At 42.6% G+C, this 17,260-nt stretch overlaps 1 protein-coding gene across 14 annotated transcripts in view; it reads left to right on the top strand.

Moving 5' to 3' along the window:
• KHDRBS3 (KH RNA binding domain containing, signal transduction associated 3) overlaps positions 1 to 17,260 on the top strand; it is a 623,624-nt gene that overhangs the window by 581,425 nt on the left and 24,939 nt on the right. For all 14 annotated transcript variants that reach the window (XM_079901866.1, XM_079901864.1, XM_079901860.1 and 11 more), the window contains one exon: positions 14,375 to 14,457. In XM_079901866.1, coding sequence (XP_079757992.1) covers positions 14,375 to 14,457 — 83 coding nt within the window. The remainder of the gene's footprint in view (positions 1 to 14,374; positions 14,458 to 17,260) is intronic.

Here is a 17,260-nt window from a genome sequence, read left to right as displayed (position 1 = left end):
GATGAAGTCGTAGGAGTTCATCAGAATATGAAAGCTCTCTCAGGTACTTAAAATGCTCTGATTATCCAGCTGTATGATGTTTACTGAACAGAATGTGGAATTGTCCTGAAACCACCCCATCTGGTGTGGCACTGCCTACTTGAGCGAGGCAGGGGATGGCTGGGCACACGAAGGGCTTTTACACGTTTTAGAGAAGGATGTGCAGGCTCCTTGAGGCTGCTGGGCCGTAGGAAGAAGCAGAGCCAAGTACATCTGACTAGAGCACCAGGCGCTTTTCTCTTCAGATCCTCCGATCAGGGCCTCCCCACGGGGGATGTGGTGTGCAGTGGAGCACGTGGTCCCCCATACGCTGCTGCCCCAGCCCTCACAGTGCTGCTGGGTGGTGTCTTCTCCCAGACAGGAGGAAGGAAGGAAGGTCAGTAAGCCACAGACACACGGGATGACCCAGCCTGCACTGTGCAAGGGTGGACATCCCGTCCAGTGGCCTGCGGGATGAGAAGTGGGTGAACTGAGATTGGATCCCAGGTTCCCTAACCCGGGGTCTAAAGCTTTTATTCACAATATTCTAGCTTGTGTAGTGTTTATGACCTAGAAGAAGTGAGAAAATAAGTGAGGAAAGAGTATAAGAACCAGAGCCGGAGACACAATCATAACTGTATAGCGGAGGCATCCCTAGCCATGGACCTTTCTTCCAGGTTGATGCCCTTATCTGGTCTGTCTGACTGACTGAAGAAGATCCTGAGCTTTCTAGGTGCTTCTTTGTAAAATCATCAACTTCAGTCTTAAGGTCAGAAGTTGCTGCTTTAATTTATTATATGTTTGGAAGGACAGTATCTGAAGGAGATGGCTTCATTTGGAAGCGATCACAAGAGTGTAGGGCAGTGTTCTCCTGACTGTTTTAGTCCTCTCATATTTTTCTGATTCCGTAACCACAGGAAAACAGTGCACTCTGCAACTTCTAGAAGCTGATGGAAGAAAAGGCAGCTGCCGCTTGTTGGGTATTTACTTTATAGAACATATTAGTGTGCCGCGCACTCCTCCTGTATCATCTTATTTAATCCTCACTTCAGTCCTGTGAGGTAAACATGATCACCAGACCGTTTAGAGAGATTAACTAATTTTTCCCAAATCACACTTCTAGTAAGTAATGAAACCCACATGCCCTTATTTTTCTTAACCAGCACTTTCCTCAGCGCTTTACGTGGATCTGTCATATCCTTAAAACACCACATGAGATATCAATACTTTCTAGAAGTCATACAACTGATTGGGGCAGACCTAGGATTTAAGGCCCAGCAGTCTGGCTCCAGAGCCCACGCTCTTAACCAAGATCTGGTGCTTCCTGGACAAGTCAGTTTCATCTAATTTAAAACTCTGTTTGTGGACAGAGAAACTGACAGGTGAATGGGAAAAATTATTTAATCACTTCAGACATGAGGGTTCCTATGCGAAACTTAGAGCACGAGGCCCATGATTGGTTAGTAGCTGGTTTTACTAGTCCTTCTGCAACTACTGGAGGGTGTGTCCTCATAGGACTTCTACCATTGGTTAACCTAACGCAAGTGTGAAGGGTCAAAGAGACAGTTTAAATGGGAGCAGAAATCTGTACCTTGTGTTTGTACACAAAGACATGCCTTTCCTGCCTGTTCTCTAGCATCAGACTCATTAAAGCTGTAGGAAAAGAAACTTGTCTCAAGAAAAATGCTGCTACCACCATCAACAGTGTCCTTGTCTATAAAATGGCTCCGCGGGGACCACCATTTCTCCGTCAGCCCTAAGAATAAACTCTTCTGAAATTTTGTCAACTAGGAACATCAGTGAAAGCCTGTAGGGGAAAATATATCTTTAAAATGTACACGTAATTCTGTAATGTAGACTTTGCTTAAAGACTCAGGGAAGTCACGTTCCTTGTCATTCTTCTGAGAGCTCACCTGAAGTTTTAATTGTATGACTAGTCTGGGAGTTTCAGTCCAGATGAGAGTTGTACTGACGGCAAATTTTCCCATTGCAGTGACTGCTGGCATAATTTTTTTGACAAGTAATCTCTAAACTGCTTCAATTATCTTGTTTTCCACAGTGAGAAATTTAATTAAAACAGAGTTACAGATTGTGAAAAGGTTATTTATGAAAATGCATTTTAAATGTGGATTGAAAAGCCTAGATAAAAATTTATCTAAAATTTTTATTTTAGATAAAAAGATGAAGGTTCTGTAATTTTTTATATCCATTTTACCAGAAGCAAGAATAAGAGCAGTGTGCAATTTACTTGAAATGTCTATCAGGAGCTTCACGAGTCTATCTCTTGAAAAGTTGACCTCTTTTATAGAAATGTAAAACTTTAGGAAATAATTTCAGATTTTAAAGTTGTGAATATGAAGGGATTTTGTTTTTGTTTTTCCTCCTTTAAGCAAAAACAACCCCCCAAAATGTGCTTTATTAATAAGGGAGTAGAGGACTCTGAAGTGGCAATGTCTCTAAGGCATGGAAAGCAGATTCTGCCTCCCTAACTAGGCTTGCCCATCCAAGTAAGGTGAGCGAGCGATCGTAGTTGAGCTAATGTGAGGGGCGTGTCACATCCCTTGGGTGGATCAGGGCAGAGGCCGGGAGGAACTTGAGAACCACTAGACTAGTCCTCTGTTACAGTGGATTTCCCACAAGAACCTGCCATCTTCGTTTTATTGTGTTCCTTGAGCTTTTCACCAGCATGTGTAGAACTCAGTCCTCGCCTGCAAGCAGACCAGAGTCTACGAAGGAACAGTTATCACCCTCACTTTGAAGCCTTTCACAATCCCCTGCAAACGTCAGGTGGTCATTATTTGGACCCACGTGTGTACATCCTATTTAGGGTACTTACCTTAGAGTGATGTGATCGCACCTTTATTTGTCTTACTGTTTCCCATTATATTTTAAGCTGATGATAGGGGCCATCCCTTTTTATCCACAGAGCCCAGAATTGAGTAAGTAATCAATGTTTGATTTCTTGATTCAGAAACAAAGCCCAGTGATTATTCAGGAGAGGAACACCTGCAATTGACTTACATACAGAGCGTTTAGGGAGGACGGAGGAAGGAAGGCTAACTGCTTGATGGAACATGGGAAGACTTTCCAGAGGAAACTGTGTAAACCAAACAGGAAAAGGGGCTGGCAGCACTCAGACAGGGAGAGCTGGGGCGGGGGGGGGACACTTTGCATGAAGGCTCACGTGACATTCAAAGGCATAGGCACATGCAGGTGCAGGCGTGTGCAGGGACAGCCGGAACATTGCTGGTACAGTACTGATGAGGTTTACTAGCGTCTTTTTATTTATACCTTTATTTTTATTCTATTCAGTTTGTTCATAGGTAGAATAGAGCTGAGGTACATAACAGTACATGGAATCTTGAACGATACTTTAGGGCTAAAGCAGTTTAAAGCAAAGCCACATCATCAGGTTGGGTGATACAAGTGGAAGACCAGCTGGCCATCTCGATATGTCCTCATAGTGTGACATTATCTTGGGAAGTTCATTAAGGTACAGGGTCTGACCCTCCGTTTTATAGGGTCAGGCAGAATATCCATGGTTAAAAGCAAAGTCAGGAGCCGAACTCACTAGTTTGAAATCCTTGCTGTGCCTTTAATTGCTGTGTGACCTTAGGCAAATTGCTTAACTGCTCTGTGCCTCGATTCCTAATCTGTAAATGGAAATATTAGTGCTTATCACATGGGGTTGTTAGGAAGATTAGGTAAATTAACATATGGAAAGTATTTAGAATAGTGCCTGGCACATTAAAAGTAATATTTAGTTCTTCAGTTTACCAGTATTGCTCCATCTTTCAGGGCCAACTCTTGCTAACTGTATGCCAAACATTAATATATGAAAGACAAAATATACAGTACTATTCACACCCACCAGGAAGATTAAAGTTAAAGAGATAGTTTCAAGTGTTAGCTGGAATGGGGTGCTATAGGAATTCTCATCCACTGTTGTGGGAATGTAAGTCGATACAACTGCTTTGGAAGAATGTTTGTACCACGTGTTAAATCTGAAAACAGGCCTCCCCAAGAGCCAGGGATTCTGCTCTGGGAACCACTCAACAGAGACAAGACGTGCCGAAGAGACATGCAGACAAAACTAGAGAGAAGCAAAGTGTTCATAACTGGGGTGGATAAAGAAGTGGTAGTACAACCATACAGACCACGTTTTCACACAGCGAGAAGGAACCAGGGGTTGCTGCCTGCGGCACCGTGGACAGATCTCACGGGCACGCAGTTCACGGAAAGAAACCTGGCACGAAGGGGTAGCCACTCTGATTCCATCTCTGTGAAGCTCGAAAGCAAGTTAACCTCCCTGGTGGTGTTGAAAGTCAGGATGGCGTTCCTTTGTGGGGGAGATAATAATAACTGAGGGTGAGCACAAGGGGAGCTGCTGGGGGCTGTTGATGTTGCCTTTCTTGATCCGGGTGCTGGTTACATAGTTGTGCTCACTTGGTGAAAATTCACTAAGCTGTGCACTTAGGATTTGTACCTTTCTATGAATTATTTTATGCTTGAATAAAAAGTTTAAAAATGTGATCGGTCTGTGTATTAAAAACATTGTATTAGACAGACCAGATACTCTTGTTTATAACAGAACAGCACGTCTTCCTTCAAGCAGATTTGTTCAAGCCGAACAAACCTTCAGCACATCTGGTCCCTCTGCTGTTAAACCAGATGAGAATCTGAAGGTTTCTGGGTGAGTCTCAAAGCTGAGCAAGGAGTAATCTTAATACTAACATTATGAAACCCTGATAGTTGATGTTTTCATTGTGGAGAAACCTCTGCACCATGAATTAGGTGTGCACCTAGGTGGGCCAGGAGCCCCTTCCCTTTCGTCACGGGACTGGAAGCACTTGCTACCTCTCTCCTGGCCAGTCACAATAAGAACACTTGGAAGGATGAGTGAACCCATATAAATCCGTCACTGCCAGCCAGGCATCCATTCAGGAAGTGCTTATTGAATGCTTTCTTGTGCCAGGCACTGGGGACACAGTAGTAAACAAGGTAGGCGAAGCCCCTGTTCTCAGGGAGACTGCATTTCCAGTGGAGGACTTAGGTAATAATCAAATATATTGGGTATTGATGGGAATCAGCGGTCAGACCCTTTTAGCATTTCTGGCTGATTTTCCCTTGGGGCAGCCTTTCTCAACTGGGGTTCCAGAGCCCACAGAACATAGAAAATGATGTGCATAATTATTTCCTGAGCTTCCCAGGGGTGGTACAAACGACTGCTGTTCTAGATGCACAGGAGAGACGTGAACTCACCTTATACAGAGTGGACACCTTAGGGCACCGGGCTGCACTCTCTGGTGGAACCCTGGTTGAGAAAGGCTGTGAACGCTTCTACCAATTCCTGAAGAGGTAGCTGAGAAGCTGAATTGAGCCTTAAAAGAAATCCAGAATTTGGGAAGGATAAAACAAAATAGTTGGAGTTTAAGGCTCCCCAAGTTTGGGTTTAGGGGGCTGATTAATCCCCTAGGCTTTGGATCAGAACCCAGAAAAGCTATACTCCCAGAGGAAGGCTTATCATCTCAGTGCTGTGTGGGGTGCAGGTTGCTAATTCTTCTGTCCTCCACCAAGAGCAGATACACAGTCTCTCTAGAGAAATAGAACAGTGTAGGCCTTAAATTATTTCTCTTAATTTTTCATATGTAATTGCAATTAATCAAAAATTACAGGCATACAAGATGAGGAGACAGTAAAAAACAGACCACGATAGATTCATAGAGCAGACGCAAACTTTAAAATAACTGTGCTCTTTATAATCATGGAATTAGAAGATAAAGTTGATGATTTAAGCAGACAACTGGAAAATATAGAAAACAGCTATTTTAGAACTGAAAAAAAAAAACGGAATGGTTTTAGTTGCAGACTAGACACAGTTAAGGGAAGAAATAGTGTACTGGAGGTTAAACCAATGAAACAGAAACCTGGACGACACAGAAGGTCGCATGAGGCACAAGAGCCTCCAGCAGCACCTCATTCCCTTCAAGCCCCAAAGGTGTGATGCGGCGCCTGCACTTCTCCCCCCGCTCCCCCGCTCAGGCCTCTGTGTCCGCTGTTCCTTCTGCCTGAGATGCCAGCATAGCTCGCTGCTCCGTTGGCTCACGTTTGTCTGCGGTCCTTTCTGTGAGGACGCCTGTCCGAGATCTCCAGCTCCTCCTTGCTCTCCCTGTGTCACGCGCCGTGTACGTGAGCATTGATGTTTGTCTGCTTCCCCGCTGGAATGTAAGCCCCATGAGGACAGAGGTGTTCGTTTTGTTTTGTTTGTTCAACACGATATCCCCAAGGGCTCGGAACAGTAGGCATTCAACAAATGCCTGCTTCCTGGGGAAGATGGCAAAACCGATACCAAAATCCCTAGCATGAGTTACATAATGTGAGCTTAATAAAATTTAGTTATCCCCCTTTTTCTCATCTTTGTGGAATTTCTGGTTTAATTTTATTTTCTTTAATTTTCTATTTACAAGTTTTCCCTTCCCTTTGTGGGATTTCTGGGTTAACCTCTTTGTTATTTTCTGTATTGTATTATATTGTATTTCTTGTCAAATCTAGATAAATCTAGTTCTATCTCAGATACAAACTGAGAGAAGAGAAGACTTTGAATAATTGATGTAGATGTGTTTTTAAAAGCTGTGTTCAGATGTGGATAGAATTACAACTACTGTTGGTCAGCCGTTCCTTTATCTAAAAACCACAGTGGTCGTTAATACTAGTATTTGCAGAATGAAAATGTAGACATCACAGTTTAGACAACATTTTAAGAATTTATCCCATTCAACAAAAGAAAAATACCTGGATAGCTCTGATGTTTCTCTGGGCTAATAGCTTGAGAGTGTTAAAGGGAACAGGTCTTCAACAAAATGGAACTAGCTTTATTGGGCAAGAACTGTGCCAAACAGCTTTCATAGACATTTTTTTTTGGTTAATCCTCCCACAACCATTGGAAACAGCCAGGATGTGGATTATGACTATAAAATTGAGGGGGAAGGAGGGTAGGTGATTTCCCCGAAGCCACATAGCCAGTTAAGAGGCAGAGCTGGAATTGGAACATGGGCATCAGACTCCAAAGACTGAGATGAAGAAGTTGTATGAGTCTAGAAGCTGCATAATATACTCCTCACAGCCATAGATCAGCACGTGGGGATGCAATTTGATTGTTGAATTAATGATGTCTTATTTAAGTGATTATGGGGGACAGATTCTCATTTAGCGTTGTTATTAATGTTGTGGTTTTGTCCTTAATTATAAAATAACTCGGTTATGTGATGTGTGCATCACAACCTTGTTGCTGATACTCAACAAGGAAATCAGTATTATTCAGAACCCCAGCAAGAATGAATTTCTCAAAAGACTATTTTTAGCTAATGTGTGTGTTTTATAAACTCAAAATAATCATGGTAAGAATAAACTTAAATAATCTTTTAACACTCTATTTTATGTGAAAACTTTTTACATTTTGAAATGACCAGGTTTCACCCTGGTGAGGTGGTGTGTAGTCAGCATAAATGTCTCCTTTTAAAAGGACTCAAAACCTAAACATTATTTTCAAATCACTTTTGTAAATTCTCTGTTTAAAATGGTTTTTCCCAGCTTAAATTTTATGCTTGATTTTACTTGTGACAGAAATAGAATTAAACGCTGTTTCCTTTATCCTAGAAAATCTTTTCTCTTCAGAGCAAGATTTCTCTGGTGTTGGGCCATATGTCGGTGGAGTTTTCAGGTCGGGAATGGCAGATGAAGGACCTCTGCCTGTGTTAGGGCATGTTTTGCCATAATGTGACCCCCCTTGACACCTATCGAGTGTCCAGGTCACCCTGTCAGTTCCATTTAGACATCTTCCTTATCGAAGACAAAAACTCAGAAGTGGATCTTGATGAATAAGTCTCTTATAATGATTCAAGAATGTTTATTAATATACATTTATTTCTTGTCCGTCTTTGTTCACTCTTTTTAATAATGTTCTGACTTTCAGGAATAGAATACAGAGGGTTTTTTTTTTTAATATTTATTTATTTGGATGTGCCAGGTCTTACTTGAGACACGTACGTGGGCTCTAGTTCCCGGACCAGGGATCGAACCCAGGTCCCCTGCATTGGGAGCGCGGGTCTTAGCCACTGCACCACCAGGGGAGTCCCGAATACAGAGTTTTACTGGGGAATTTTTTTCCTGAGGGCAGGGAATGTAAGATTGATAGGTAACGTTTGAAAACAGAATTCCGGCGAGGTCTCCCTATCAGATTTTTACACCATTTGAGTAAATATGCAGTTTACTCTAGCACATCTCCTCCATTCGCATTCACCTGAGAGAAGCTATTGCTATGTTTCCTGCCACTTGGTCTTTAATTAGTTCCTTTCTTTATTCATTACTCTGTTCCCGACATTGAGAATACAGGAGAACAAGGTCTGTTCCTTCCTCTTAAGGACCTTGTAGACCAGGGGGAGAGAAAGGAGGCAGAGGAATAATTGTGGGCACTGAGTACGTGCAAGTTATCAGTTATCAGGGAAGCACAGAGAAGGGAGTGATAATTCAGCCTGGAGTCTCCCAGCGAAAGACCTAAAGAGGGAACAGCATGTGCGGAGAAATTGCAGCATGAAACAGACAGGCTTCCTCAGGGTCCTTAACGTGCTGATGAAGCTTACAGTGCACTGTCTCTCTCATAGGAACCAGGAGAGAGGAGTGGAGATTTGTAAGCAAGGAAGCAACAAGCTTAGGTTTGCATTTTAGCAGATAATTCTGGAGAAAGGATTAGATAAAGAAGCACTAGGCAGCTTCTGGGTGATTCTAATGTAGTCACGTTGGGAATGTAGAGGAAAGATATGAGAGAGAAATAGGAGATAAAGAAAGATTGGCAGGTGGAATGGTGGTGAGATGGGAAAGTGGAGGCATGGATTCTGTCTAGGACAGGAGTCCTTCAGAGGTTCGTGCAGACTGATGGTCTCCTAGCACTTGGTTAGAGAGGCGTGCCTGCAGAACTGCCTCACTCACAGGTACAGGACCCTGTTTTTAAAGTGCAAAGAAGGGGGATCTTTGCAGTGCATTTTAACAACATAAAGGAGCTCTGTTAAGCTTCTTCCAGAGGAAATTCAGTTAAGTTGCTTAGAATCAAGGAGTTTATCATGCCCAGCGTCCTCACTCTGGGTCGTCTGAGGAATGGCTCCAGAGATGTGTAGACAGGCGGAGGCAAACTCGGGGCAGCTGAGAGGACCCGGTGCAGGAGGGATTTGGCGCGCTTTCCTCAGGAGCGTTCAGCCCAGCCGTCTAACGAGCACTTGCTGAGTGGTCCTCCTTATGCTCCAGCCCTGCCATTACTCTGTGCAAAAGAATCAGTACCCCACAGTCCGTGCTCATAAAAAACAGTTGGTGAGGCCAGAGCCAGTCAGTCGTTTCTGTACAGTAACAGCGGCATATGTTGGTCCATTGTTGGCATAACAGGTGTGGTGGACTCTGCGTTTGTGGGAGAAACAGAGGAGGAGGTTCACTGGAGCCTCATCGTGAAAAATTGACTAGGCAGAGAAGGCAGGTGCAGAGACTCACAGGGAACAGCATGTGAACTGGAAGGAACTTGCACGTGAAGCGCCGGACTCACTGCAGAGCAGGGGGCTGACACAGAGACTTTGCGGCATGTCGTGAAGGGGAACGTTCTCTAGGAGAAAATGGAAATACGAGAAGTTACGCAAAGACGTCAAGTGTAAAAAGAAATCGTTCCGCACATCTGAGCTCTGCCGACAGTGGAGTCCTGAGTCCCCATCCCAGGTCCTGGCGCCTTTTAAGGTGGATTCTGAGCTGCTCTAGATGGATGATTCCACTCGATTATTTGTGAACTTGTGACAAAGAATGCACTCACTCTCGTTTAAAATTTCTAACTAGCCTCAGAAAAATCTGAAGAGGAATTTCATAATGTCAAATTATTTAAAGGGAAGGAGCCAGTTGTTGGGGACACTGGAAGATAAGAGCATTAGGAGAAGAGGGACAGAGAGACAGGGTTGCTCTGCCTCAGATCCCCCAGCCCTCAGACAGAAGCCCTCAGGCAGCCCGCCACCCTCGTCCTTTCCTGTAGTAACCATTTGTTGATCCTTTGCTGGCTGACCTCCCCAGCTGTTCTTAGCCAATGACCTCATCTCCTTCTTGAAATAAAATAGCAGGTAATCAACAAGAATCCCCTCCACTCGCTCCCAGAAACGTACACATTCGTCTGCAGTCACACTCCTTTTTCTTCTTTTGTCGGTCCCAATCTGCTTTTATGCTTTCCTACATTTTTCACGTCCTGTCCATTGAACAGACAATACTTGTGATGGAAGAGGCTGCACCCCCAAGGCCAAATCCAACTGTGAAATCATCGTCATGAAAGAAATATTGTGAAAATTGCATTTTTAATCTTCACTGTAAAATATGAAAGTCAGTAATTCAGTGACCTAAACAATTTGAAAATTCAAATAAACTAACATTGTAATATCTGACAGAATAATTGAACAAGGAATGAATGACATAAGTGTAGGTTTTAAATTGTCTACTACTTTACATTTCAGTTACTTAAGAAGATTCCAGTCATTTACTGGAGTTTAAAGAATCTTGATTCTTTTAAATAAGCAGAGAAAGAGAACTCTGCATGGGTGAAGCCATAGTCTTTTTAAGCTACTAACAAATGACTGAAGCAGCCGTGGGCTCTGCATTTCGCCAAGCCACGTGCTCAAGGCAGTGACCTAGTTGCAAGTCCCGCCCTCCAGACTGACCTTCCCGGCTCCACGCCCACACAGTTTCCAGAGAGAGTCCCGAAGTGCGGAATCTAAATCCACACTCCGTAACTTGGCCACACGTGCTCTGGTATATGGGTGTCTCCGGCTCATTGCTCTCCCCTTTCGTGTGCATTCCACAGGGTGCTCACCTGGACCCTGGGTGAGAAGGGTTCTTGTGTCTGTACCTCCATTGTTTTGCACCTGCTGTTCATTCCGCCGAATTTTTAATAAATTTTCCCAGCTGCTTTTGCTTTTCTCTGCTTTCAACACTTCTGGGACATTTTCTTCCCCTTTCCCTTACCCGGTGCCACGCCGGGTGCTTCCCTTCGCCACAGCGTGTGACATGTTGCCTGATCTCTTCAGTCGCCTGTCATCTCCATCCCGCCAGCGACCTCACTAGACAGGACACCCCTTTCCCGCCACGGTGTCTAGCAGGAGTGCCAGCCACAGGGTAGGGGCTAAGTAAAGGATTTTTTGGGGGTTTTGTTTTTTGGGTTGTTTTTTTTTTTTAACGCGGTAAGATTACTTTCTTTTTGTTGAGATGCTAGCTGCTTTTGTTAATTCACCAGAATTGTAATATCTGCAGTTTGCTACTTGTAACTAAAATCATCTCAAATATTTTTGTTTGTTTGAATCTTATCTGAGAGCTTTCTCCTCCTCGCGTTGGTCACTGGAAGATCATAGCTATATTAGCAACCTGCCTTCAGCTACTGCAAGGGACACCATGGCTTACCAATATGTTCTAAGGATATTCTTGACCTTTATTCTTCCTCTGCCCCTATTTAATGAGTATTCCTTTTAGATTCTATCCACGTTCAAAGTTCTGAACACATAGCTCTTCAGCAAATATTCAGTTCCTCCTTTATGAGAAAACATTTTTAAAAATTTAAGGTGGTCACGTACAAATTGTATAAGCCTTACCCCTGCAAAGATAGTATCATCCCTTCAGATTAATAGTTGTCTTACAAAATGGAGCACATTACAATATACCTTGCCATTCAGATACTTTTGCTTTTCTAAATCAAATAAATTGAGGTATACTATTTAGTAGATGCTTCTTAAAAGAGAGTAACTAAGGTCAGCACTTTAAAATCAGTCACTTGGCTCCTCCCCTTGTGTGCAGTGGCTGCTGACGTTCATCACCTGTGAGTCTCATCATTTTAGAAATCCAGGAGAGAGGTCGGCAAGGGTAATGCTCTACTAGGATAGTTAACAATGTAAGCTATTCTTTATAAAGTTCTTAATACATATCTGGCATTTTGCTGGAATACATACGTATGTATATGTAATTTCTCATCCTTTCAGGATACTTATTAAGGATTCACATTTTACAGGTAAAGAAACAGGTTCTGGGGAAGTGGATGACCTTGACTGAGATCTGTGACAGTAAAACACAGAAGCCCATCTGACTCCACATCTTTCCTCTTACCCCTTGACCACATTTCTCCACTTCAAAAGCTCTGGTGATGATCATTAAATTGATGACCATTGATAAAACTGATGTTCCAAAATACTTAGATTATTTCCTCGCTCTTTTAAATATTAAGTAAATACCAGTAAGTCCAAAGTCACTATGTAATTGATTATCCCCAGAAACTTAGAAATCAGTTGTAGGGTAGGCTTCACACTTTCATAGATATAAATGTCATTGAGCAACGTATCTACTTTGATCTTACAGAACGATCATCTCTCTGGACCTTTTTCAGTTTCAAAATACCTTTAAAATAACCATAGTGTACTTGTTATCACATCTGCAAAATGTCCTCATAGAACTAGGAGAATGGCTTTAGCTCTTTTGGGGTTGTTTTTTATCGTTGAGTAATGAGAGTTCTTCATATATTCTGGACACTAGACCATTGTCAGATATGTGATTTGCAAATATTTTCTCCCGTACTGTAGATTGTCTTTTCACTTTCTTGCTGATGTCCTTTGACACAGAAGTTTTTAATTTTGCTGGAGTCTGTTTTATTTATATATTTTTTTGGTTGTTCCTGCTTTTGTTAGCATATCTAAGAAACTAATAACTAAGGTCACAAAGAGTTACACCTGTGTTTCTGCTGTTCAACCTGGCTAGTGAATTTTTCACTGGAGTTGTTACACTTTGCACCTCAAGAATTTCTTTGGATTCTTTTCTGTATTTCTTATATCTACGTTAATATTCTTGATTTTGGTGAGGCATTGTTCTAAGACCCTTCTTTAGCTTTTTAGATACAGGCTGTCATTTAGTTCCTTGAATATATTTCAAATAACTGATTTAAAGTCTTTGTCTAGTGGGATGAATTGGGAGATTGGGATCCACCTATATACACTAATATGTATAAAATAGATAACTAATAAGAACCTGCCGTATTAGCACAGGGAACTCCACTGTACGGTAGAAACTAACACAACATTGTAAAACAACTCTACCCCAATAAAAAATAAAAATAAATAAAGTCTTTGTCCAGTAAGTTCAGTGTCTCAGCTTCATCGGGGGTATTTTTCTACTGACTACTTTTTTTTTCTCGTGTACAGACTATACTTTTGTTTTTTCTTTGCATGTTGCATAATGGTTTTTGTTTGTTTAAAACTGGACATTTACTATAGTGTGTCCGTGTGAAAATCAAATTCTCCTTCCTCCCTAGGATTTTTTTTTTCTTGGTTTAATTACTTTTCCAAACTAATATTGTAAAGTCGATATTTATCATGCGTTGCCACAGAAGTGTCTTTTCTCTCTTACCTTAGTGGTCAGCTAATGATTGGACAGAGATTTTGTCAAATGCTTGGAAATGAAATCTGTAGTCTTTACCAAGAGGCTGTGGGTACCTGCTGGAGCTTGTCTTCAACACTGAGCCAATCAGTTTGCAACTAACTGGCTTAGCCTTGACTTTCCTTCTTATACTGAACCTCAAGGTCAGCCAGAGGAGAGCCCAGGGCCTTCTCAGGTCTGTCCTGGGCAAGTACCTGACACTGTAGCCTTTGAGATTCCAGAAATATGTCAGAACTTTGCAGAGCTCCTAGGGACATCTCATTCCCCCACTTTTCCTTGTAAGCTTTGTGGTTAGCCTGTTATTTGCTCCAGTCTTTCTCCACCACTTCAAGCAGCTAATCTCATAAACATTTGCCTCTAATTGTCATTTTCTTCAAATACCCTGACGGAAAAGACTCTGTGCACTGGATGAGCTCCCGGTCAGGTCAAATAAAGGCAGTCCTCTGGGGATGGGGTTTTGAAAGCCTCCACCCTGCCCTGCCCCCTCCAGTGACCTCCAGCCTGCTGGCTTCCTGCATGCTGGATTGCGGCTCTGCAGCCGGGGGTGAGGGGTGGGAATAGGACCCAGCTCACCCTTCATTCCAAGGTGCGCCAATTTTTTTAAATACAAATGCTCCCTAGATCTCTGCAAGCCTTTGGTTAACTTCCAGGCATCTAAAAATGTTGATTCTAACAATTTTTGCCAGTTTCTCTCTGCTTTTTCAGGAGAATTTTTGGAGGTTCTTACCCTATCATTTTCACTTTTATATTTTTCCTTACATTATAATTAGATATATAGTTAAATGGTCGCCGAATTAATTCACTGAAAGCAGAATGCGTCTTCCTTTCCAGAAATTTCTCTGAACCTTTTTGTACTTCTCCTGTTATATTTTAGGACTATGATGATGGATATGGCGCTGCTTATGATGAACAGAGTTATGATTCCTATGATAACAGCTATAGCGCCCCAGCCCAAAGGTAAGAGTCAATCTTTATGACCAGACCCCATAGCAGACACTTGTGCCCTTCCACAGTTGCTGTACTCTGGGAACAGGGTGATGATTGGCCAGTGACGGTGAGATTTGACTCGGCCTGCTTGGTTTTGTTTGTTTTAATCGGAGAAGCACTGTCTATCCTACCGAATAGCATGTATTGCTCTCAACTTTACTGTAGTGCTAAAGCAATGAGTCTTGGAAAATAAAAGTTGAAATTTTATTTGCTCTAAAAATTTAACTTAAGCATTCAGTATATTCTAAGGAAGAACAGTGTCTACCAAGTCTGTGGCTCTTCAAGTCCTAAGGCCCAAAGTCATATCAGAAATGTGTAAATATCCCGCATTGTCAGTGCCTGGGGATGGAAGTGACAGAAGTCTTTTTCAGTGTTCATAGATCATTTCTGTTTCTTCGCAGCAGTGCTTCTGTTTTCTAACAACTTGAAGTTCCTATTTGTGAAAAATGAGTGAGTTCTAATTGTTTCCTAAAGAAGTGTTGACTTAGAAATGAGGGTTATTAGAGGGAAACACAGCTTCATAGTTACGTCTTCTGATAGACCTTGATGTCCATTGATATATGAAATCCGTGTTCTGTTCAGAATGTTTTCCTAAATGCCTAGAAACCTCTTGCTTTATGTTTAAAATTCTGAGTGGTAGACAAAGACAGACAGACGCAAACCAAAATACTGGCTTTATGAAGCATAAATAAATATGGACTACATGGTTATTTCGATGAAGCATAAATTCACTTTTGAACTCATTCGGGGCCAGGCAAGCTTTGAACAGACAAGCACCCTGGTACTGAGGTTGACAGGGATATAATTTTTTCTCTTTTTGTTCATGCCAGATTTTTTACTTACATAATTTATAACAATTAAGTAGCCTTTAAACTTTGACTCCCAGCTGGTCTTCTTTACGGGAAGCCTTGTGCATGGTGTTCGCATCCTTGCGGGTTTTGGCACGCCCGGGGGTGACTGGCACACAGTGGACGTTAGACAGGACTTTACGTGTCTCACCCTGTACAGGTGTCCCGGCAATGTCACGAAGTATGTGGGGCTGTTCCCGTTATACAGATGAAGGGAAGGAGCACAGAGCATAAGATTAAGTAATTAGCCGGAAATCACACATGGAGTGCAATCCTTTAAAGACTCACACGTCTCATTTAATCTGAACGGCAACAGCCGGAGTTAATGTGCCTGTTTTACAGATGATGAAACTGAGGCTCAGAGAAGTAAATAACTAACCCAGAATGTGAACCAGACTTGGAAAGCTTGTAGTCTTCCCACTTTAAGCTGTGATAACGTATTAATATGATTGATCACATGCATTCGTTCCTCTGGTCATTTATTCATTCAGCCAACATGTATTAAATGTCCACTACGTGTATTAAATGTGGGCACTGTGCTCGATGTTGGATTACAAAGATTATTGAGACAGAGACCCTCACCTTGGGAAGTTCACAGGCTAGGATGAAATACAAATATTTAAAAGCAATGTAATGTGGTAACCACGTGAGAGTCTGAGGAAAAACACAGTATTTCCATAAGAAGACAGTGCTCAAGTCTGGTTGGGAACACTGGGGACATTTCACTGAGAAAGTGAAGGGCAAGTAGGGGTCACCAGGGTACAAACAGAGAAGGACATTTCCCAAAGCCAGAGCAAGGCACAGAGCCTGACACAAGAAGTGCTGCCTGAGCTGGAGGACGTGCCGCACGGGACAGATGAGGCAGGAGAGGGAGTGACCGCATCCTCCCCAGTCTCAGGGTGCAGGCTCCGGACCGTGGGCAGCAGCAGGGAGCCAAGGGAGCAGTGTGTTCACACCTGGATTCGGAGAAATGGATTAGAAGGCGGTAGAGAGGCCAGATTGGCAGATGGCGAGCCTGGAGGCAGAGACCCATTAGGAGGCTGGCACGTTCCGAATTATAAGCCCTTTAAATGTCGGGAAGACTCACGTGAAAGAAACACCTTTCATGACAGCCAGCCCACCTGCCCGGAAGTGATCTTTTCAGTGCTACCTGAAGGAGTTACAGAGAATTGCATGAGAATGCCACACGTTGGTCGGTTACTCTTAATATTCATTTAATCCTCATAACCTGTGAAATAAGTGTCAGTCCTTTTAAAGAAGAAAAACTGGTTTACAAAAATTAGGTAACTTGCCTAAGATCATGCAACTTACAAGCGAAGGGGGCCGACTGAGCACCTCGGTCTGTCTGTCTGTCTGTCTCCCTCTTCACCATCTACTGTAAATCACAGTGAAGCAGCTGTATTATGGAGCAGCGTGAAGAAATGGTTCCAGGTGCTGTATTAGTTTGCTAGAGTTACTGTAACAAAATACCACAGACTGTATTTAAAGCAACAGAAATTTGTTTTCTCAAGGTTACAGAGGCTGGAGGTCCAAGATCAAGGCGTTGGCAGATCTGCCTTCTTCTGAGGCCCCTCTCCTTGACTCGCAGCTGGCCGCCTTCTCACTGTGTCCTCTGTGCGCGTGCATCCCTGGTTTCTCTTTGTGTCCAAATTCCCTTCCTTGTAATGACAGCAGTCAGATTGGACTAGGGCCCACAAAAGGCCCCATTTTAACTTAATCACCTCTTTAAAGATGATTGATTGTCTCCAGATACACATTATGAGGTACTGGGGGTCAGGGCTTCAACATATGATTTGGGGGGAAACACAGTTCAGCCCATAACATGCACAATTTATAACATCGGTTTAAGTACAACACTGTGTATCTCATAATTAGAAATCTAGTATAAACCAGGTAGGAGGGCAGATTTTTTTGAAATCATCCCC

Source organism: Stenella coeruleoalba (genome assembly GCF_951394435.1).
Source record: "Stenella coeruleoalba genome assembly, chromosome: 17".
NCBI classification, from domain to species: Eukaryota; Metazoa; Chordata; class Mammalia; order Artiodactyla; family Delphinidae; genus Stenella; species Stenella coeruleoalba.
This window is presented reverse-complemented; position numbering and strand designations above follow the sequence as displayed.